General features: G+C 40.6%; 1 protein-coding gene and 1 non-coding gene across 2 annotated transcripts; both read right to left on the bottom strand.

Moving 5' to 3' along the window:
• Positions 1-1,288: 1,288 nt before the first annotated feature.
• Positions 1,289-15,455, bottom strand: EIF4G2 (eukaryotic translation initiation factor 4 gamma 2). The gene is made up of 24 exons (XM_045066040.1): positions 15,413-15,455; positions 13,462-13,734; positions 12,800-12,811; positions 11,319-11,445; positions 10,924-10,989; positions 10,139-10,279; positions 9,518-9,620; positions 8,614-8,745; positions 8,461-8,527; positions 8,221-8,372; positions 7,734-7,844; positions 7,460-7,543; positions 7,278-7,376; positions 6,659-6,800; positions 6,389-6,549; positions 5,915-6,028; positions 5,254-5,379; positions 5,042-5,146; positions 4,734-4,949; positions 4,391-4,649; positions 3,858-4,062; positions 3,523-3,734; positions 3,321-3,442; positions 1,289-2,115 (listed from the first exon to the last, which is right to left on the bottom strand). The coding sequence occupies exons 1-24, from the start codon at positions 15,453-15,455 to the stop codon at positions 2,050-2,052; spliced, it is 3,138 nt and encodes a 1,045-aa protein (XP_044921975.1). The 3' UTR covers positions 1,289-2,049.
• Positions 5,723-5,862, bottom strand: LOC123387813. The gene has a single exon (XR_006602301.1). It is a non-coding gene; the product is annotated as a small nucleolar RNA SNORD97 (small nucleolar RNA).
• Positions 15,456-22,438: the final 6,983 nt, after the last annotated feature.

Here is a 22,438-nt window from a genome sequence, read left to right as displayed (position 1 = left end):
CTGAGTGTGGAGTGGAGTCGAACAGTACCATGTGTGCAGCACGCTAGAAGAGAGCCTTAAAAGGAGATGGAAGAAGCCAGAAGGCCAAGAAATAACTGCTGAATGCTTTTGATAGGTCATTTAAGATTGGATTCATCTGCTGATTGGCAGCTCAGGATGGAAGTGGCTCTTCCTGAGAAGTTGGAAAAGCTACTTAAAGCACAAGTTCACATGTGTCAAAGGCCTCCTCATGCATGAGGGCTCTCTTGATAGGAAGGGACCATTTCTATTACCTTCAGCTATCAGGCCTTGGCTCCATTTTCAAAAATCAACCAGAGGGGGCACCTGGGTGGCTCAGTGAGTTAAAGCTTCTGCCTTGGGCTCGAGACATGATCATCCTGGAATTGAGCCCCACATCAGGCTCTTGGCTCAGTGGGGAGCCTGCTTCCTCCTCTCTGCCTACTTGTGATCTGCCAAATAAAAAAAATCTTTAAAAAAAAAAAAAAAATCAACCAGAGGAATGAAATAAAGTTGTCACATAAAGTTGTTATGTGTCACACCGCACATAATAGTAGGGATGAATGTAGTCTTAGAACTTGAAAAGAACTTAAAACCTATGTCCAGGGGCACCTGGGTGGCTTGGTTAAGCCTCTGCCTTTGGTGCAGGGTCTTGGGATCCAGCCCCACACTGGGCTCTCTCCTCAGCAGGGAGCCTGTTGAGCCCTCTGCCTGCTTGTGGTCAAATAAAATCTTAAACACAACCCACCCCCCCACCTATGTCCAGATCCTGCCCCATAGGATAAACTTACTAATTTGTGATTGCGTTCAATAAACAGGCTTACGGTGTGTAGGTGTTCTAGGTGGGGAAACAGTGAACAAAAAAACCTTCCATCTCTTCTGGAGAGTCAGATATAAACACATAGTCACGATAATGGTGGACATGGCGATATGTAAAGGAGGTTAAGAGGTGTAACAAGGGCTGTTTTCACAGGGGAGACAGGCCCTTACTATCCTGACAGTTGAGCCAAGGCTTAGGGAAGACTACGGGTGAGGGGAGGAATGCATGGTACATCCCACGAAGCAGGGCAGAATGAATAAGGGGCAAAAAAGAAAATCTGATCAGATTTACTGGGTATTGGGAAAGGACAGGAAGGCAACTAGATCAGATGTAGGGCAGTGTAGGCCAAGGCTAATGTTTTGACTTAGAAATCTAACTAGGCAAATGTTACCAAGTTTGTTGCTACACAACTGAAGTCATAGTAATTCTTCATAAATGTGTGGCTGCTACTTAAAGACACACACAACACTATCAAGTATCACAATGTTTATTGATAGATACAAGTATATAAAATCAGGGCATGAACATGACTTGATAAATTAAGTAGACTTAATTTCAATACTATAATAAGAGGGACCAATTCAAATTCTCACCATTTGTTTCACACCCACAAAACCACTTCAAGGGCATTAACGATCTCTCAAAACTGATCAGTTTTGTGCAAGTAAACCATGTTTCTTTTAAAAAGACTTGTGCACTTGCCCAGGCTCAAGGATATTAAAATCTAGCACATAAAGCCCATTACTAGAGGTAGAAATACAGGCAATATACTATTACGGCAACAACCATCAATTACAGTTAAGAATTTTTCTGTAACAACCAAATGGATAATCAAATATTGCAACAACTCAAGTATTACTGAGCAAAGTGCATTTCTACAGTATTCAGTGTTGCTATTCAGTTTTCTAACTTAAAACAGCCTATGGTAACTGGCAGCAAAGAAGGTCCTTGCAATAGACTGCCTCTGCTTGAGAACTCAGGATGTAATTATTGCATGCTGCTAATACACTATCTAAACATTAAAGATACTCCTAAAATATTTGATGGTAGACTATGATTAAGACATTACACTACAAAAAAACCTTATGCAGAAGGAAATCCTAACTGACGTGCTTCTGCTTTAAATATTGTGAAAACATTACAGCGGAATGAATTTTCGCAGTGGTTAGGTCAGATGCAGTTACGTCATAGCAACAGTATGTTTTGCACAATTTAAGGCTTTGGCTGGTTCTTTAGTCAGCTTCTTCCTCGGACTCCTCTTCTTCAGCAGTTTCTAGCCAGGTTAGCCACTGATTCACCTGTGAATTTGTCATTCCACAAAATTAAGCCACACTTACACAAGACAGAAAAACTCAAACCAATAGCTGATTTACGATAGAGCTACCAAACCCACTGAAGGAGAACTTTCAAGTAGTCTATACCTTTTATGATTGCAAAAGCCTTCAGAACATATTGCTAATTATTACTTTTCTACTGGCTGGGAGTTACTTTAAAAAGGCGTGGACGAGTTGTACTAGGGAAGAGATTTACAGTCTGTGAGCCTGGGTGTCATTCTATGACACTGCTTCCAGTTACCTCTCGGGTTCAGTAAGGGACAGGGGCTCTTCCCAAACCTAAGTTTAGCAGGACTGGGGAGGAAGAGGGGAGAAGATTCCTGGAAACAGATTTCTTGCCCCACCTCAGGATTGCTCAGATTCCTAAAGGACAGGGCTAACGAAATGCTTCACAGATACTCCTCACAAAGACACTGTAGAGACCAGTATTTCTCAAAGCCTGATCCCCTGGAAAACTAAATCTTAACACTCTGAAACCCAGTTTTAAACCACTCTGTAGGTGATCAATGTACAGTGATTTTAATATCCCCAGAAGTGGGGCGCCTGGGTGGCTCAGTCATTAAGCATCTGCCTTCAGCACAGGTCATGATCCCAGGGACCCTGGGATTGAGCCCTGCCTTGGACCCCCTGTCCTTTGGAAAGCTTGCCTCTACCTTCCTCACTCCTCCTGTTTATGCTCCCTTTCTTGCTTGCTGTCAAACAAAGAAATCTTTAAAAATAACATCCCCAGAAATATAAAGTTCTTTGCCTAGGGCTAGAATGCCACTAAGATCTAAAACTGAGCTGTGAAAAATCAGAAGCAATTGCTCCTTTACTAACATTAAAAAAACAAAACAAAACAAAAAAAACTTAAATCCAGTCTTGTGTAGTCGTTCACAACCTTTCTAAGTATGTTTCTAAAAAATGCTAGCCATCAATAACCTCTTGCGTATCACTAGGTTGAAGCCTTTCATCCCTTCATGGCTCTCCCTCTGTGCTAACTGTCGACTTTACCACAGATTCCAACAGTACAGAAGGAGAGGTACAGATAAATCTAAGTATTTAAAGAAGAGCCTTTAAAACTGAACTATAGGATGCAAAATACCATGTAAATTGAAAAACAAAAAAACAAAAAACAAAACAAAACAAAAGAAACCCAAACAGACTGAAATGACTAACAAAACATTTACCTGGAACAAAGCCTTGCCTTTCCCAGGAAACTCTTGGGTTATATCTTCTTTCCAAGCCAAGAAAGCTTCTTCTTCAATAATTTCCATGTCATAAAAGTGAACAAAAAAGCGGAGTAACATGCCTACAAGACAGTATGCAATCCTGTTATCTAGTGCGCTGTTGGGAGACACGGCCCCCACTCACCGTCCTTCTCCCACTCACCTTTGGGGAAGTTGCTGTTGTAGCAGTGCACCTGAAGAGCATACAGGGCACTGACTTGCAGATCAACGTGATCGTGAAGAAATTTCTGCATTACTGGCTTGAAAGAAAGAAGCAGTTGTTTTTCCTGCTCTAACTGTTCTTTGGAAGGAGCAGAGGAAGAATCTGTCTCATCACTGGGTGGGTTTACTTCACTAGAAATATACTGTAAGAAGCTGCAAAGAAAGATTGTGTTAGAACCCAAAAGCAAAATTTTCCAGCTCAAGAAAGACAATTCTTAGTCCCTTGCCTTAGACTTTTCCTGGTAAATAAAGCATTAACTCTGGACTTTATCTTACCTAGTCATTAAGATGTTCACAAATCCTTTATCTACATGAAGTTTGGGGGAGATGTTATCTTTAATCCATTTATATATGGTCTGAGGGGATGGATCCAACTTTATTTGCTTCAGCAGTTCCTTCTCCAATTTGAGGAGTGGGAATAAGAAACTCAGTCCCTTTCCTTCCAGAATCTCCAACATGCGGTCCTTATTCTGATCAATTTCTGAAGAGACAAAAGCCATCTCCAACATTAGGTAGTTCATTTTAGCCAGCTGGCCTGTCTAGAGAACAGCTTCACGAATTATTTCCCAAATGTACGAGATTAACATAAAAATAAACCCAGCAAAGGAAACACTTAGTATTTGGCTCAAATAGTCATTAAATCATAATCACTTTTTACAAAAGGTGACCTCTAGCCTATGGTAATGCTTATCACTATCTGGACAGGATAATAAAAACTGTGAAGATTTATATAAATCCACTCAAAGTATTAAGTAAGACATTCTAGACTTACTAATCAAAACAAAAAAAAATCCCCAGCATTCTCTTACCTGGGAGCATTTTCTGCATATTGACCTTGCTTTGTTGAAAAAGTTCTGTTAACCATTCTCGATCTTGTAATTTAGCTAATTGCTGAAGACAAAGTAAGAAGAGAGGAAAATGGGTGCCACTTTCCAGTGGTTGAGCTAGTTCTGAAATGCTCACCAGCTCTGAAATGATGGCACGAGCTGCAAACTGTGCTAAATATGATTTCACCAAAGGGATGTCAACCTCCAGTTTGGGGCACTGGTCCAATACATTCAGGAAAGCCTTAGAAGGAATACACAACAGTCAGTTTATCAGTTCTCAAATATAAATGCAGAACAGTCCTCACAGAATCAGACAAATGTTTACCTGCATGAAGTTGTCACTTGTGGCTATCCCTTCCTGTTTGAGCAAACTGATCAAAGAACTTGCTTTTTCTTTATCTTCATCACTTCTATCTAGTGACAGGATAATTACTTTGCTTAACATCTCAGGAAGAAAGTGTTTAGGAGCCCTCATTTCTCGTACACCATTGACAGCTTCATTTGCATTCCCACTATTCAGATATTCAGTCACAACAGTTTCCTGAAAAGAATATAATCCAAGTATCTTTAGTGCTTCCCTAGTTCAGACAGATACACCCCATGAATTAAACTATGGGATTATTTGAAACTTACAGTTAGTTTAAGTAGTTCTTCCTTCGATGGTGGTGGCTTTTTACTGGTCTTAGCAGGCTTTTCCTGGATAAGTGGTGGATTAGTTTTGAGACCAAGCTGAGGTGTCTTAAAAAACAACAACAAAAAAACACTCATGAAGTTAAGAAGACGACACTAAAAAGTCTTCAGAAAGTACTCTAACAAGAGAAAATGTTTTTGTATTATAGTCCTACCTGTCCCAGAGGCGGCGTTTGAGTGCGTGGTGGTTGTGCACTAGGAGGAATCATAGTTATCTGGGGCTGAAGCTTTGGCACTTGATTTTTATTCATTAGGAACGACTGAGCAGGCCTCAGGCTAATCTAGAATTAAAAACAGATCACAACAAAAAATCGACAACATGGAGATGGCAAACATTAAATCCAACATCCTACAATTAATTCAGCATAAACAAACATCCCAGAACCTAAGACAGAAATCTGAGAACTGATGGCTAAAAAAGTTGCTCCAGGTTAACATAACTTCAGGCAAGAACACTAAAGATCTGATCCATACGGAAAGTAAGATACTGTTACAAATTACATTTGTACTAGCATTCTCCTAGATGAAGCATCACTAAAGTATTAAAAATCAGAAAATTAGTTCATTTACAGAAAAATCACAATCAAAATCTTGACAACCATTTTCTTTGCTCTAACTCAAGACTTGCCCTCATATCTCATAATCTTCGCTCACAGGACGCTGGACATCCAAAGAAAGAAAAAGAAGTACAGAAAAGAAAGAAGGTGAAGAACTCCAGCATTAAGTCCTCTTAATAACGCGTCTTATTTATAATCATCGGGCAATAAATTTCTAAATTGACAAACTTTGGTATATAAGTAACATAGGCAAATGTACCTCATCTGCATTAAGCTGTCCTTTCTTAGAAAACCGAGGTGGCATATCCTTCGACTGTCCTTGCAGCTGGGATAAGAGTCCCTGACTCTGGTTATGGTAGAGCTGGCTTAGCCCCTATTTTAGAAAGGGAGAAAGAAAGTCTAGATAAAAAGGGGTCCACAATTATGGTAATCAAGTACCAAAGGGATGAGCCAAGCCATAAGGAAAAGTTTAAACTGAACTTGCCCAGAGGAAGCAAAAGATGAAAACAAGGGAAGAATAAAAATCTAGCCTGTGTCAAATAAAAGTGCTTCGATTTTACTATCTTAAAGATAAGCATCTTACCCAATTTTAAATAACTGTCATACATATGTATTTGGTCGAGAAAAACATACATGACTGTAAAATATTTGAATCTTTAAAAGAGCAAAAAGTAAATAACATACATTACTGGATTTAATACTTGTTACATAAGCATTTTCAATGTTTTTTTACCTGGCTTTTCATGAACTTGCCTCCCATCTCTCCAAACTGCGATTGTGTGGGAGGCATGATGTGTCCCCCATGGCCATTGAAGAGTTGATTCGAACGATGACGCCCCATGGTGGGTGAAAATCTATCCTGTATAACTCCTGGACCAGTACCAATTCCACTACCTTAAAATACACAGATGAATAAACAACTCTTTACAACCCTGCTACTACTATTAAAATGGTGAAGGTTTTTGTTTTCGGTAAACGGAAACCAGTTTCAGTTAAAAATCACCTGGCATTTGTCCAAACATATCAGCAAGTCCTCCAAGTGGGTCCCTATCCATTTTCATCCTGGGTGGCATGAACGGTCCCTCCAGAAAGAAGTCACTTCTCATTCCTTGAGCCATAGGAGCAGGAATAAACACTCCTAGATCCTTTAAAAATAAAGTGAATAAACACCTGATTCCAGATACTATTTTACTTGAAACTAAAATCCTTATACTGAGAAAAACAACTTCTAGACTACTAGAGTGCTAATTACGTAATTTCTATATATAACTTCTTCCCATAATGCTATACAAGGAACTAAAGACACTAAGCTCCACCAGTAAGAGGAATCTCACTCAAGTGTTAACAGGATCGTTTCAGTTTCATAAACTTAACCACTCGATTAAAAAACAAAACCACCAGGGCGCCTGGGTGGCTCAGTTGGTTAAGCAACTGCCTTCAGCTCGGGTCATGATCCCGGAGTCCTGGGATCAAGACCCGTATTCGGCTCCCAGCTCCACAGGAGTCTGCTGCTCCTTCTGACCTTCTCTCGCCTCTCATGCGCGCGCTCTCTCTCTCTCAAATAAATAAATTCTTTAAAAATAAATAAATTTTTTAAAAAGGGAGCAAAACCAGCCTCTTACTTTTACTGCATCTTGACGGATTTGATTGATCGTCTTTGGTCCATTGTCAAGAAAAGCCTTGCGAGGAACCCAATGGTGTTCTCGCAACTCTACGGTATCCTTTAATTTAAAAAAGTTTTAGTAAGTTTCAATATTCCCAAAGAGAAGAAATAAGCTTATCAACATATTTAAACCAGTTTTACCTGCAGCAGGAAACGAATCCTTGCTGGCAATTCCTTACTTAACATCAAGGAGCACATTCGGGCAAAGTACTGATCCATTAAGGACTAATAAAACAGAAATACCTAATTAGAAAAAAGTGTTATGGCAAATGTATACTATTACTTAAATCTTTTAAAGACTTCTTGCTTTATAATCAAGAATAGGACAATCCCCTACATCACAAAAACAATTCTTTTGATTTTAAATAAAATTAAAACAGGCTACTTATATTACTTTTGTCAGCAACGCGCATACCTTGGCTCGTTCATGGTCTAATCTAGGTCCCACTGTCCTCATTATCTGACAGAGGCACTCCAAATCCTCTCCCATATCTTTGAGTTGGACTCTCTTCTTCTTTTCCAAAAGCTACCAAAGAAATAAATGTCACAGGTTGACAAAATCTTACTTGGTTTCTAGTTTTAACACTTGTCCTCATGTCTGCACTGATGGAGCATACCCATACACAGTACTAGGAACAGTACTATCTGGCCACTATAAAAGAAATCCTTCCAAATTAAAGCAATTTTAACAGAGGTAGGTGATTCTACCCCTAGTTTACAAAATACACTGTGGTGTACTTTAAATACCTATTTATAACATTTAAGTAAGTTCTGCTAGCCATCTGGAATATTTAACAAGCCCACCAACATTCTGCAAGGGCACGAAGCAATTATAATGGGACTTTCCCCCACACGATGATGTGTACCCAGTGGCTGATCTAAACCGAAATTCCCATACTTACTGTTTTGATGCACTTATGAAGGATAGATTCATGAATAAGATCAAGCTTTCCAAGTTCTCCAATGAATTTGATGTTCCCCAACATCTTGATCTTAGCAATGGCTCTCTGTTCCTCCTCCTCGGGGAGGAGGGGATTTTCACGCTTATCATAGACTGAAAATATACAATAAAGGAAAAAAAAGTCAACTTCCAGAATAAAGCTGAAAATACACAGTACCACGTAACAAATATAAACTCTCACCATCAACATTTCTGGTTCGGTTTTCAAATTCATCTTGTAATTTGGAAATTAGGAGGCGTCTGAATGTCTATAGGAAACAAATACATTTGGCATGTTTTGTTAATGAAATCTTTCAAATCAATTTTAAAGTAAGCAAGCAACACCACCACTTACTGTGCTTTGCTTCTGTCCTGGTTGACCCTCTGCTGCTGGGCCATCAAAGTTTGGTGCATCTTCTGCCAATCGCAGACATAGCTGAGCATACAGTGAGCTATACTTTGGCTCTTCTAGGGCTTTGTCCACAATCTACAGAAAATGACATTTTAAAAACTAAATACTACTTTTTGAAAGAACCCTTGCTTTAACTTAATACTTCCTTGCAAGTCTTAAGATCTTAAATATCGTTAAGAACTTTCCAACAAAATCTTGGCCTATCTACCTTATGCATTTAAAATAATTAGCACACACCCCAGAAAAATACAAGCATTTAAATATTATTTCAAAGATGGTACCAAAAAAGTCCCACTGTACAGATTTCATATGAGTCACACCCCACCACCAAGAGTTGAAAGTATCTTGGATATTGAAACTATAAACAGACACTGGAATCTTACTATCAACTTACCCTACAATTCATTTCCAAGACCAAAGGAAGCTTTCCAAGGAAAAACATAACACCCTCCCCCAAAACCTGATTAGCCTGTGCTTAGCCCCTAACTCTCCAAACATAGTATGAACATATATGTATTTTTTAGCGTGAACAATTTAAAATGCACTTTTTATGTCAGGACAACCACACTTGCTATAAGCACTGTGTAATGTATCAAATTATCAAATCACTATGTTGTACACCTGAAACCACTGTATGTCTAACTATACTTCAATATAAAAATAAACATCCACCTCTTAAATCTGATGCTTTCAAAACTTAGTGGTTCTTTTTTTAAAAGCACCACCACAATTCAAAAATAAATGTTATCTAGCTCACACCTGAGTTTTAAACAACAATGCAAGTGTACCAAAAAACCCTTAGATCTGTTAACTATTTTTCTTTCAGTTAAGCCAACTTTTAACTTACCAGCAGTATGACCCCTTTAAGGATGAGTTTAGACTCTACACCCACATTGAGGAGCTCAAGGCATAGCTTGTCAAACTTTTCAGGAGTAAGCTTATTTAGTATGCTGGGGAGAAAGGAATTGCACTAGGTGTCAGGCAACAAAGAATTAAGAGTTGAAAAACAACTTTTAAATTATATTAATTTTTTCTTCCATCACTGACTAATATTTAGATCATATCTGTACCTGGTTGGGGTCCCCAGCTGTTTGAAAATTCTTTCTCACTACCTCAAAACCAAGAGAACAAGAATCTCATCATCAAGGCTAAATTCCAGGAACTAAATACCATTATGTTCCATGTTTCAGTGGGTTACACACCACGCATGGGAAACATCAGGACAAAAGGCTTGTGGATTTTAACCCAATGACTGTAAGCAACTCTTAAGCCTCAAGAAACCTAAACCTAAACCTATATGCTGCAGTCTTCGGTTTAAAATAAAACCGAAAAAACATGGAATTCATTAAAAGACACACTTGGGACATGAACACTGCCTTCTGGATAATACAGCACACATACAAGGAAACCACAGCCAACTCATCTCCCCACCTTTTAGTAAAAAGACAAGAGAGATCTACAAACTTACCCTCTTACTTTCCTGAAGATTGCATCATGTCGTTCTTTTTCATTTGCGGAGTTGTTTGCTGCGGAGTTGTCATCTCGTCTAGTGCTTCGTGCAGGAATCCATTTCTGAGCGTTTTGCCCTGGGGTTTTCCCCAGGAACTCGCTAGTAAAAATTGAGATTTATAATTCAAACAACTTAAAACCTTACTGTTACGTATTCAAACACCATACTGATCAGACATCTTTCTAAATCAAAAGTTTATTTTTTCAACTTCCTGTACAACTAAGCAACTCACAATCAGTGCATCTCAAACAGTGTGCATCAGAATCACCTGAAGGGCTTGTTAAAACAGATGGCTGGACCTACCCGCCGTTTTGTTTTAGTGGAGCTGGGCAAGGGCCAGATAATTTGCATTCTTTTTAACTCCCAGATGATGCCAATGCTGCTGCTGCCCCAAGAGGCACACCTTTAGAATATCCTCTAATGTCTTATGACCATGCTGCATGCATAGGGCTTTCCTACTGATTAGTATGGTAACTGCTGATAATAATTGCTGATTTCAGAAATAACATTAGTGAAAATAATGCAAAGAGTTAAAAGGATAAAACAGCAGTCGAGACCGCTAATTCAGATGATTCTGCAAAAGAATAATCAAGAACTGATATTCTAAATTAAGGATATGTAGCAGAAACTGTGCCCAGTAGGATTAGGATTCCTAGTAGTCTCTATTGCTGTACTCTTATGCATGAGAAGACTTAATCTAAATCTGCCATATAAAGCTCATTGTTACTACACACTTACTATACCTGTTGCCAGCAGTCTTGGGATAGTGCTGAGGTGCACCCCTACTTCCTCCTCCGCCCGAAGAAGCACTATTAAAAAAAAAAATTATTTTTTTAAAAAGTAGATGCCAGTTATCTCACCTAAAAAGGGCTACTAACAGATCTCCTTAATTATTTCAGAAATAATTATTTCAGAAAGATTTCAGAAATTACACCACAGATGAAGACTACACTTGGGCCTATTGGAAATGACATTTATCCTCCAGATGGCAAAAATAATGAAAATTTAAAAACTTTTAAAAACTACATGGTATGTTATACATTAAACCTGCAATACATTCAGAATTATTTGGTGGTAATTCTTTTAATCTTGTGATTAGACTCTTCATAACAACTGCCAAAAAGCAATCTACACATACCTGAAACGAGAAGCACCCCCTTCTGCAATCGCACTCTCCACTTTGGCGGCTTGACAACGAAGAATCTTCAAAAGAATAATATTAATGGATGGGGTGGGGAGGGAAGAGGATGGGAGAAATGAAAAACCTAGAATGAGAAAGAGTACCAAAATTAGACACTGCTAATAAACGAACCTATAAACCTTCCTTCAACTGTAATTTATTTTAGATCTTGGCACTGCAGTTGACTGAACTTTCACTGCATTGCAGATCTCCTAAGACTAAAATAGAATGTACTCAAACACAAGTGGACAGTAAAATTTTATTTTGTTTAGCCACCTGGAAATTCCTTTTATGCTCAAAGATGCAAAGATCCTTTCACAGGAACAGGAGAACATCTGATTGCGAACCAATCTTTTCAGAGAGCCACATTCTACCTCCTTGAGAACTGAGCACTAAGAGCGGTAACAAAATCTAACTCCCATCAACATGAGCACATTATGTGTAAAATGTCCTAGGCTTTCACTGCCTCAACGACGAGCCCAGCGGACCAGTAAGAAATAATTGAAGACTGCTGAGCAGTTTTCTTCACTGCCCATTCTTTCAACTCCCCCGCACAGAGGGCATCCGGGAAGATGCGAGGGACACGGGTGTTCAGTGGCTGGCACTCAGAAGGAGGAAGACACGGGCAACAACATGGCAGCAGGAACCTCCGCCCCATTTCCCCCTTCCTGGGAACAAAAGAGCACTGGATTCCTCCCACCCAGGCTGGAGTTAGGGAAGTGCTTCCGACAACCTCCCCGCGAAGCCGCTGGGGGCAAGCCTCGGCGGGGAGGAGCGAAGGCCGCCCCCGCCGGCCCAGCGCCCGGCTCTTTGTTCTCCAGGCAGGAAAGCGGCCTCCTTCCCATCCGCCGCCTCCGAGCAGACCCCCTCCCTCCCCATAAATCCCGGAGGGGCTGACAGCCGCCTCTCTGTTTTCTTCCCAGCTGACAAAAGGACGCAAATTCTCGTTTTCTCTCCCCTCTCCCGTCCACGCGGGGCCCGCTCCTCGCCAGCACTGGGGGCCTCAACATACCGCCTCCCCGCCGGGAGGCCGGTCTCCAGGACTCCTGCGCCTCGGCTGGTCCCGCGCCAACGGCCGGGCCCTCCCCGCCGGCCGGCACGTCGCTCCCCGCTGCGGCGCGCGCGGCCCCGCCACGCTCTCTCCCCGTCCGAGCACACCAGCGCTTCGGCCCGCCCAGACCCCGGCCACCGACAGCCACGATGAAGGCTGGGGGCCCCCATCGCTACCGGTTTCCTTCTACTCCGAGAGCAACGGGAGAGGAGAACAAAGGTGAAGAATTTCTGGGTGCGCGAAGAGCGGAAAAAACGCTAACAAGAGTCGCCCCGCCCGTCTCCGCCTGCGGCCGCCATTTTGTACCGCTCGAGAAGAAGCGGTCAGGGCACGGCGGCCATTTTAGAGCGCTCTATTCGGCGGCGGCGGCGGCGGCGGCTCTACTCACCTTCACCGAGAACTCAGCAGCTGCCGCCGCAGCTGCCTCCTCAGGATCCGGTCGTCGGGGACAGGGAAGGGAGGGGAGAGGGGAACGGAAAACAAAAAAGGGGGAGGGAAGGGGGAGGAAGGAGTCGGAACGGCTTGGAAACGCTCAGCTCAGAGGAGTCGCTGCTGCAGCCACCACCCGGTACTCGCCGCCACCTCCATAGAGCTCCAACTCACTGCTGGCGCTGAGGCGTGTCTGAAGCCGAACTTATCACTCTGGGGCAGCCGAACCCACCAGAGCCGCCCCAAATGGCTCCTTCGTCGCCCAATCAGCAGCCTGACTGCTGTCTGCCACCAATCCGCGCAGGGCGGCGGGGAGGAGCCACAGGGCTAAGCTCGGTTGCAGCGCAGCCCCGCCGCAGTGCGCAAAGCCATATTCGCGAAGGCTCTGAGGCCAAGCTGGTGGCGTAAGGGGAGCTGAGCACTGTCGAGTTGCGGGCCACTTGCGTAAAGTCGGAGAGCCCTTCTGAGTCTGCGTTGGTGTGGCTGTCTCATCTTCCTCCTGTGTCTTTGTTCCCTGACTCTACAACACGCTCGAGTTGCACACCTCCCCTTCCCCTCTACCTCATTTTCTCAGCGGGCATTGGGGGGGGGTGCGAGGGACTCGCCTTTCCCCTACCCTACCGGATTCCTGTCCGTGGCGTGTTAGAGCATTGATCTTCCTGGCGCCCCCAAGGTGCCGTGGTTGCCCCTTGCAGGGCGTGCCTCCCCGGGACGGGCCTGTAGGGTTGAGGCCTGGCGCCCCCGGGGCGCAGTGCCTGGAATAACTATCAGTCTCCAGGAGCCCAGCGTCGGCAGCTTTAGGTGGGGGAGCCGGGAGGATTGGGTTCAGGAAACTAGACGGTGCACCCAGATGGGTAAAGAAGGCTTCATTCAGCTCCCTATTTATTCCACCCCCTGCAGAGTGAATGAGAAAAGGATAAAAGGAAGGGGTTTATTGTCTTTGTACTTCACAGGAGAAGCAGCTTTTCCCGAAGGAATGTCCGGCCAGCGGTCACGGAGGAATACCCAGACAATACCAGACTTCTTTGGAAGAAGTGTTTGCGGAGCGCGGGCATTTGGAGGATTTTTTAATTGATAGCTGCTGGTTTTTGTTTTTGGGGTTTTGTTTTTAAGCGCGATGAAGACTGCCAGCTGTGTATTTCCATTTTATGTAAGGTCCACCATAACAAATAGGATTAGGCTTTTCAAAGCCAGCAGATGAACTATTTATACTCCTCAGGTAATATTTTAAAGGAGGGCTACCGTAAAATGAAGTGTTCCATCGTTTGCGACATTTTAGCTACATAAAAATGGAGTCCCGGCTATACAAAAATGGGGTCATATTTCCATATACTTAGCAGAAATTTCCCCATCTTCATTTTAAACGTGCAGTTCTTGATACAATGTGTATCAAAAACAAGAAACTGTGTTTTAACATGCATATCTTTTAAAGAAAGTGTCCAATAAAGGGCTGGATTTTCAAAGACCAGACCTGTGTTTGACATGTCAAAACAGCTCTTGGTGTTGAAAGCACCTAGCCGGTAATACAGTCTTCATGAAAGTTGCAGTTTGTCCCAGGACGTTTTTAAACCTGATAATAGAGGGGTGTGGTGCGTCTCTGAAGATTTCTAACACAATTCCAGCATCTTTACATCTTTGTCATATACGAGGGGGATCACTACCCTTCATGTTACTACAGTTATTGCTATTGACTTAATAGCTTGAACTTAAGCAAGTGGAAAATACCTCATTCTTGGAGTTAGTTACATGTGGAAAATAAGACATTTGGGGGAAGAGTGAAAATTGTGTTCCAGATAGGAGAGGTTTCACTTTGTAATTTCAGGACCCCTGTCGCTTCAAAATAACACCTGAACAATATTTATAATATTATTACAGGACTCTACAGTTTGCAAACATGCTTTCATATATGTGATACTTTATTTTTAAATAACTGGTTTACATTCTTCATAACTGATAATACATTAATCTGATGGAATAATGTTCAAAAACACTAGATTTCAAAGAGAGTATTTACCGAGCTCTCAAACCAAGGTGGTCTTTTGAGGAGTCTGAAACTCAAAAATAAAAAAGGTTTTACTTAATCTTTGATCCTTGCGAACCCAGCTGCTATGGACTTTGCAGTGTGTGTGTGAGAAACTGGGCTGGGAGAAAGTAACCCAATATAAAAAGGTGGAACTATGGATAAAACATAATCTTTCAATTATCTTTCAATCAGTAGGAGAGATATTCACAGTTTTGAAATGTTTCCATCACATCCTAGATGTATGAAAATTCAAGTCATTATCTGGAATTTAGCTTTTAGTTTATAGAAAATTGAATTTTAAATACACCCACTTCAATCTGCTAGTTTTAACATTTCCATTTTATGTCAGTTTTCTGTAAGACTGCAAAACTCTTAGAGTCCTGACTGACTTGTTAACTCATATATTGTTGCATTCTTTTAACTAATCATGTCAAATCTTTGTTATTATTCCAACACATACAACTCCACAACCTCTTAAGGATTCCCCATAATCATACATCTCCAGCTCACATCTCTAAGTTCAGCTCTTAATTTCTAACAGCCTATTACTGATCAGCGATGCAAACTTGCAGCCAATATTTCGTTTGGGCATGGTAATTTTAAACATTTGAATTAGTTGACATTTAAGTTTTAGGAGATTTTACACAGAAGTCTAGATATACATCTTTTCATGAAAAATCTTAAAATACTGCAATACTGGGCCTGAAATTCCAACAGGGCAACATTTAAGTATAGCTGAGCAGTGACTCCCTCATTTAAATGTTTTCATTTTACACAGTTAAATCTGACTTGACCCATTCATTTATGTTCCTGTGTCGCCTTTACAGCCATTCTGCTTTTTTGAGTTATTTGTTCAAACTCAATTCGGTATGTAATTGATCATCATCCTCTTATAAGGAAAAGGGAGTCAGACTTGTATAGCTACCTTCTCTACTTCTTACTGTGTAATGTTGGGCAAATTATTTAACTGCTCTCTCCTATTAGTTTCTAGATGTGTAAAATGAGAATAACAGTATTTATAGAGTTATACAGATTAAATAAGATAATTATGTAAAGCACATAGCATAGTCCCAGACATAATAATTACTTAATGTCTATTACCATATTATCAATAATATTGATTAATCAACTGTTTGACAAGTACGTTAGTTTTGCTAAGGATTCCACTATTATTCTGTACCAGAAACTTGACTACCTTTTCTCTTTCCTTTCAATCAGGAACACAGATTTCACCCTACTCCAAAATGTCTTCTATTTTCCACAACTAACAAATGAATATTCAATTAAATACTAAGTCCTTGTGTTACTTCCCCTAAATTCATCTTCTTCCTTACAATGTCATTGCATACATGCTAATGTAGGCCTTAGTATATTTTTCTCCTAAATTATTGAAAATTTCCAGTTGGTCTCCTATAGTCTTTTACTCTGGATACTCATATTAGTCCTCCTTAAAACACTTTTGTTTTTTTACAACATATTAACCATGCTCAAGAATATTGGTGCTTTGGGGAGCCCAGGTGGCTCAGTCATTAAGTGTCTGCCTTTGGCTTCGGTTGGTGATCCCAGGCTCCTGGGATTGAGCACCACATGGGCCATCCTGCTCTGCAGGACACCTGCTTCTCCCTTTCCTACTCCCCCTGCTTGTATTCCTTCTCTCCATGTTTCTCTCTGTCAGATAAATAAAATCTTAAAAAAAACAAAGTGTTTCACTATTTTCTACATCAGTTGATCTCAACCTTCGCTGCACAGACCTTTTATTATTATTTATTTAATGATGTTATTTTTAAGTAATTTCTAAGCGAACGTGGGGTATTGAACTCATGACCGTGAGATCAAAAGTTGCATACTCTAGACTGAACCTGCCAGGTACCCCCCTGAGGACCTTTTAAAATAATGTCCAGGGTGCTTCCAGGACCAGATAAATCTGAATCTCTCAGAGTGGGACCCAGGCATCAACCACTTTTTTTTTTAAGATTTTATTTATTTGACAGAGAGCACAAGTAGGTAGAGAGACAGGCAGAGAGAGAGAGGGAAGCAGGCTCCCTGCTGAGCAGAGAGCCTGATGCGGGGCTCAATCCCAGGACCCTGAGATCATGACCTGAGCCGAAGGCAGATGCTTAATCCACAGCATCAACCACTTTTAAAGTTCTCCATGTGGTTCCAATGTACAGTTAAGGTTTGAGAACTACTGTTATAACAGGTCAGAGTTTTATAGGAAATGATAATTTTACAGCTGAAGAAAACCCTAAGAAAAGGAAACTGGGTTCTAGAAAAGGTAAAGGACTTTCCCCAAGCAGGGAAACAAGCATTAGAACTCAAGGATCCCAGTTCATAATGCTTTTCCCTAGCTTTCAAGCCTTTCATATTAGGGCCCTACCCTGCTTCTCTGATGGCTTTATTTTTCACCACTCCCAGACACCCAATCTTCTCTCATAGAGCCAGTTAAACCGGTATTGCTGCCTCAAAAAATTCACTGTCCTGATTCTCCATTGCTTCCAATTTTGAGGCCATCCTCATTTAACCCCTCTACCAATTAATTTCTCTAGCACAGATAGGAGTATATAATTGCCCTGTTCAAAAACCTCAGTAAGGTTTCCCATAACAGAGTAACATCCAAACTCCTTAGTTTGGCATAAAAGGCCCTTTGCAAACTTGTTTTAGACTACTTCCCTGTTCCTAGGCATATCCATCCTCCATTCCTAGTTATCCATAACTGGTTCTATGGTACTCAAATTTTGCTTTGTTATTACACCAGTGTTCTATATCATATGACTAAAAAAATTTGGAGGTCTTGGTCTACTTGGCAGAAAAAAAAAAGCTAATGAGTTAACATATTAGACCTGGAGCTTGGGCTCAGTCTGTCTTTAAGGAGCTCACAATCTAGACAGAAGATACATACACCAATTACATACAAGGACAGGGAAGGATAGAATGAATGCTAAAGGGAGCCACCACGAAAAAGTGCTCTAAGGTTTCATGAGGCTGTGGCCATCCTTCCTTGAGTGTCAGATGATGATTTCGCACTTCTATATGGGCAAAGAAAGTTCCTGAGCTGATCAGAACTTTGATGACTTTTAGCTTAAAGCTGATCAGTTTTAACTGATCGGAGTGTTGTGTTAGGGAAACCAAACTTGTACCTGGAGTAGAATAGATTGAAAGGCAAACCTGAAGATGGGGAAATCAGTTAGAAGGCTATGTACTCTATTATTTTTATGGGGCTTATTTTTATCTTCATTTCAAAATCAAAAGGTCCTTGAGATAGGAACATTTCTTTTGCATTTCCAGTAGTGTTCTTTGTACACAGCAGGAGCTGAGAAAATATTTATGCATAGTATCCTGTTGACATTATTCATTTTTCTCTTGGCCTTGGTAACTTTACATTTTCCAGGATTTCCTCCCACCTCATTGTCTCCTTCACCAATTCAGCTGTCTTTTCTGGCTTCTTCTCCTCTGCTTGACCTCTAAATATTAAAGTACCTAAGGATTTATTCTGGACCTTCTTCTCTTCCCTCTGATTACTTTCCCCCTATCCTGTGACTTCAAATACCATTTACATGATGATGATTTCCACATTCATAACTCCATCTCTGATTCAGCCCTCCCCCTGCAAGCTATAGATATAAAAATCAAATTGCCTACTGAAATCTCCCCATGGGTTTCTGAAAGGCATTTCAAATTTAACATGTTCAGAATAGTTTTTCCTCCATTGTTCACCATCTGCCAGTTGCTAAGGCTAAAACCCTATGACTTATTCTTAATTCTGATCTCTCTTGTCCCATATCCAATGTATCAAAGTTCTACTGGCACTATCTCCAAAACATATCTTGAATTGGTCCACTTCGCTTGTCTACATTGCTGTTACTTTAACCTAACCACCATTATCTTTAGCTTGGATTACTCATCTCTTGCTCTCTAACACATCCTCTACCCAGAAGCCAGTCATTTCTTAAAACTGAAAATCAGATAATACCCCTTCCATGTTTAAAACCTTTTGGTCATGGATATACATTATATTCACAGTGAAATCCAAACTTCTCATTGTGGCTTAGATAGCTTTACATGATTCAGCCCTTGAATATCACTCTGGCTTCATCTACCATGTTTCTCCTTGTCCTCTACACTTCAGTCAAACTGGTCTTTTTTTCTGTTCCTCACACATTTCAAGTTCCTGCAAAGTCTTCTTTTCTTCAAACATGCAAAAGCTACAGCTACTTCTTTTTCAAGTGCCACTGTCCAAAAAGCTCTTTTCTAGTTTTTTTTCCATGGCTGGCTCTTTTTCATAATTTAGGACTCAGCTTTATCAACTTGTGGTCACCTCTTTAGAAAAGCCTTCCCTCCTGATCACCCTACATAATATTGTCTTTTCCAGCCATTCTATCATTATGATTCTATTTATTTTTTATAGTCCTTTCACTATATGAAATGATTTTACATTTTTCTTGTATATTGTCTGTTTACTGCATTACTGTGTAAGCTGAATGACAATAGGAATCCTATCATTTTCACTGTTATATCCCTTAGATACAGTGCTTTTGAATAGTTTTTGGCATATGGTAAATACCAGTGAGTATTTATTGAATAGAAGAATATATATTCCTCTCATTTGAGTCTCCGTACAAATCATGTGGGTAGGTAGGGAAGTGTCATTTCCCCTATTTTAAAGATAGGGAAATTGAAAGTTAGGTGACTTTTCCAATGTAATTAAGTTAGACTGTGGTAGGGTTTCATACTTTCCCAAGTACACCAAGCTCTCTCACTCTTTTACAGCAACATTTCTAACTCCAAAGGGGGATATTCCTTTTTTTTTTGGCTTGGGGGGGGGTCACTTATTTATTTATAGATTGTATTTATTTGTCAGAGAGGGAGAAAGCAAGCACAAGCAGGGTGAGCGGCAAGCAGAAAAGCAGGCTCCCCACTGAGGAAGGAGCCCCATGGGGGACTCAATCCCAGGACCCTGAGATCATGACCTGAGCAGAAGACAGATGTTTAAGCGACTGCGCCACCTGGGGATCCCTTTTTTGGTCACTTTTGCATGCAATGTGTATAAGATGCTTGCATAGTTTCCTGTGGCTGCTCTAATAAACTGTCCCAAAGTGGGTGGTTGAAAACAACATAAATTAACTTCCTCGCACTTCTGGAGGTCTGAAGTCTGAAATCAAGGTGTTGGCAAGACTGTACTTCCTAGAGAGGTTCTAGAGAATGCTCTAGAATCCATGTCTTTTGGTCTGCTTGACCTCTTTTCCAGCTTCTGGTGGTTGTTGGCATTCTTTGGCTTGTGGCTGCATCTCCCTCCGCTCTGTCTTCACATTGCCTTCTCTGTGTCAAAAAACCTTCTCTGACTTTCTCTTATGATACATATGATTGCACTCAGATAACTGAGAATAAGCTCCTCTCAGGATCCTTAACTTAGTGGTGACTGGTGGCTCAACTTGTTAAGCGTCTGCCTTTGGCTCAGGTCACGATTCCAGGGTACTGGGATGGAGCCCCGTGTAGGGCTCTCTGCTCAGCAGGGAGCCTGCTTCTCCTCCTCCCTTTGCCTGCCACTCCCCCTGCTTGTGCTCTGTCAAATAAATAAAATCTTGAAAAAAAAAAAATCCTTAAGTTCATTTTTTGCTACATAAGGTAATAGTCACAGGTTTCAGGGATTAGGACATGGACCTATCTTTTGAGGGAGTGGGGGGTCACTTTCAGTCCACTAAATTGCTCATAGCTTTTTAGTGCAGAACTAAATTCTTGGAACTCTACTTGTAATAGTTAATTTTATGTACCAACTTGCCAAAGCCATGGTGCCCAGATACTTGGTCAAACATTCCGGATATTTCTGTGAAGGAGCTTTTTGGATGAAATCAACATTTCAAGTGGTAGACTTGGAGTAAAGCAGATTACCTTCCATAATGTGGGTGGGCCTAATTCAATCAGTAGAAAGCCTTAATAGAAAAAGGAGTAACCTCTCCCAAATAAGGAATTCTGCCAAAAGACTGCTTTTGACTCAAACTCAACTCCTCCCTCAGTCTCCAGCTTGCCCCGTCAGATTTTGGACTCACCAAGTCTCAACAATCACATGACCCAATTCCTTAAAATAAATCTCTCTCTGTATATAAATACAAATTTTGCTGGTTCTGTTTGTCTGGAGAACCCTGACTGATATAGCAGCTATTTGGAAAACTATCCTGACCAGGTAGAGTTGTCTTCTTAGAGATCAATCTCGTTTTCTTACTTTCTGTGGAAGGTTGATGGTTAACTTAAAAAGCTGGTCATTTAAAAAGAATACCTGGTCTTAGGTAATTTTTAAAGTGGAATTACAGATATGCAAAACATTTAAACACACAGTTACTAGGGTGTGAGTTTTAAATGCCAGAGGATGGGTTAATTCATGCTGTTACTCTGAGAACTTGTGTATATACTTATATGTACTAGACTGGAGTTCATCTACCAACTTGTTTGAAAAGTTACGTAAGTTACTTAAAAGTATTGAGAATTAAAGAATTTTCCTAGAGATATGCTATATGAATAAATGTTTCTCTTTATAAATCTTTTTCTGGTGAAAGAAGCACCAATCATGATAAGGACCGGGTATAAGTGTGATGACAATACACATAATGGTAATAATACCTCATAGCTGTGCAGTACTATTTTTCCTGAGTAGTTGGGTCACAGAATCTTTGAGGGGGATGGTAAGGGATAGGTAGTAATATTACAATTCTACAGATGATGCAACCGAGGCACTCCAAGATCTATACTTAGGGTCTTGCCCCAGAAGTTGCCCCAGGCATGGTCTAGAAACTAGGATATTCAGTTTCCTGGCCAAGTACTCTTGCTTCTTTTAAAGTTGTTTGCCTCATATGTTTCCTGGGTTGGAAATTCAGGATCTCTGATCCTTCTGCAGGTTTAGGCAGAAAACCAGAGCTGTACTTGCTGTATGTTTAAATATTCTATATTACTAGAAATTTTGCCACAGACTATAGTATAACCCCGAAGGACTACTTCAATGATGGAGTGAAAATTTCAAAGATTTATGAATACTGTTAAGAATTCCAGCACATCTGGACCTGGAGTACTCTAGTACTCATCATGGCCTCTAATTTTAGACTAAAAATATCAGTGAATATGGGAAAGATCTGAGAAAATGAGAAATGGGAAAGTTTTGGGATGTCAGGTAAAGGAATTTTTATAGCTTAACCAGCTGTGTACTTTGTGTGTGTGTGTGTGTTTTGAAACTTAAATTTTGGCAATGAAATTGAAATGTAAAAGTGTTTATTTTTACCCATCAAATTATAAATTCATTAAATGTGACTGTTCTGGTTCATGTAAAAACTGTTCAAAGTATAGTAGCCATACTATCAATACTTTTGGTAGGAGAGTTTTTGTGCTCCTAAAGATAATATTAATGACTTACTAAAAATAACTTAGATCCTCAATGATTGGATAATGATATGCCCTATAGAAAAAGAATAGAGAGCCAATTATAAAAGGGAAAGAGATTTGAAGATAGTGCTGTAGACCTAGGCATAACAAAGTGAATTTTGGTTGCTCCTGCACCAAATACTTACCTTTCCTTGGCTATAAATATACTGT

This window comes from Mustela putorius, unplaced genomic scaffold (genome assembly GCF_011764305.1).
Source record: "Mustela putorius furo isolate JIRA1106 unplaced genomic scaffold, ASM1176430v1.1 tig00003859_pilon_pilon_pilon, whole genome shotgun sequence".
Lineage (NCBI taxonomy): Eukaryota > Metazoa > Chordata > Mammalia > Carnivora > Mustelidae > Mustela > Mustela putorius.
This window is presented reverse-complemented; position numbering and strand designations above follow the sequence as displayed.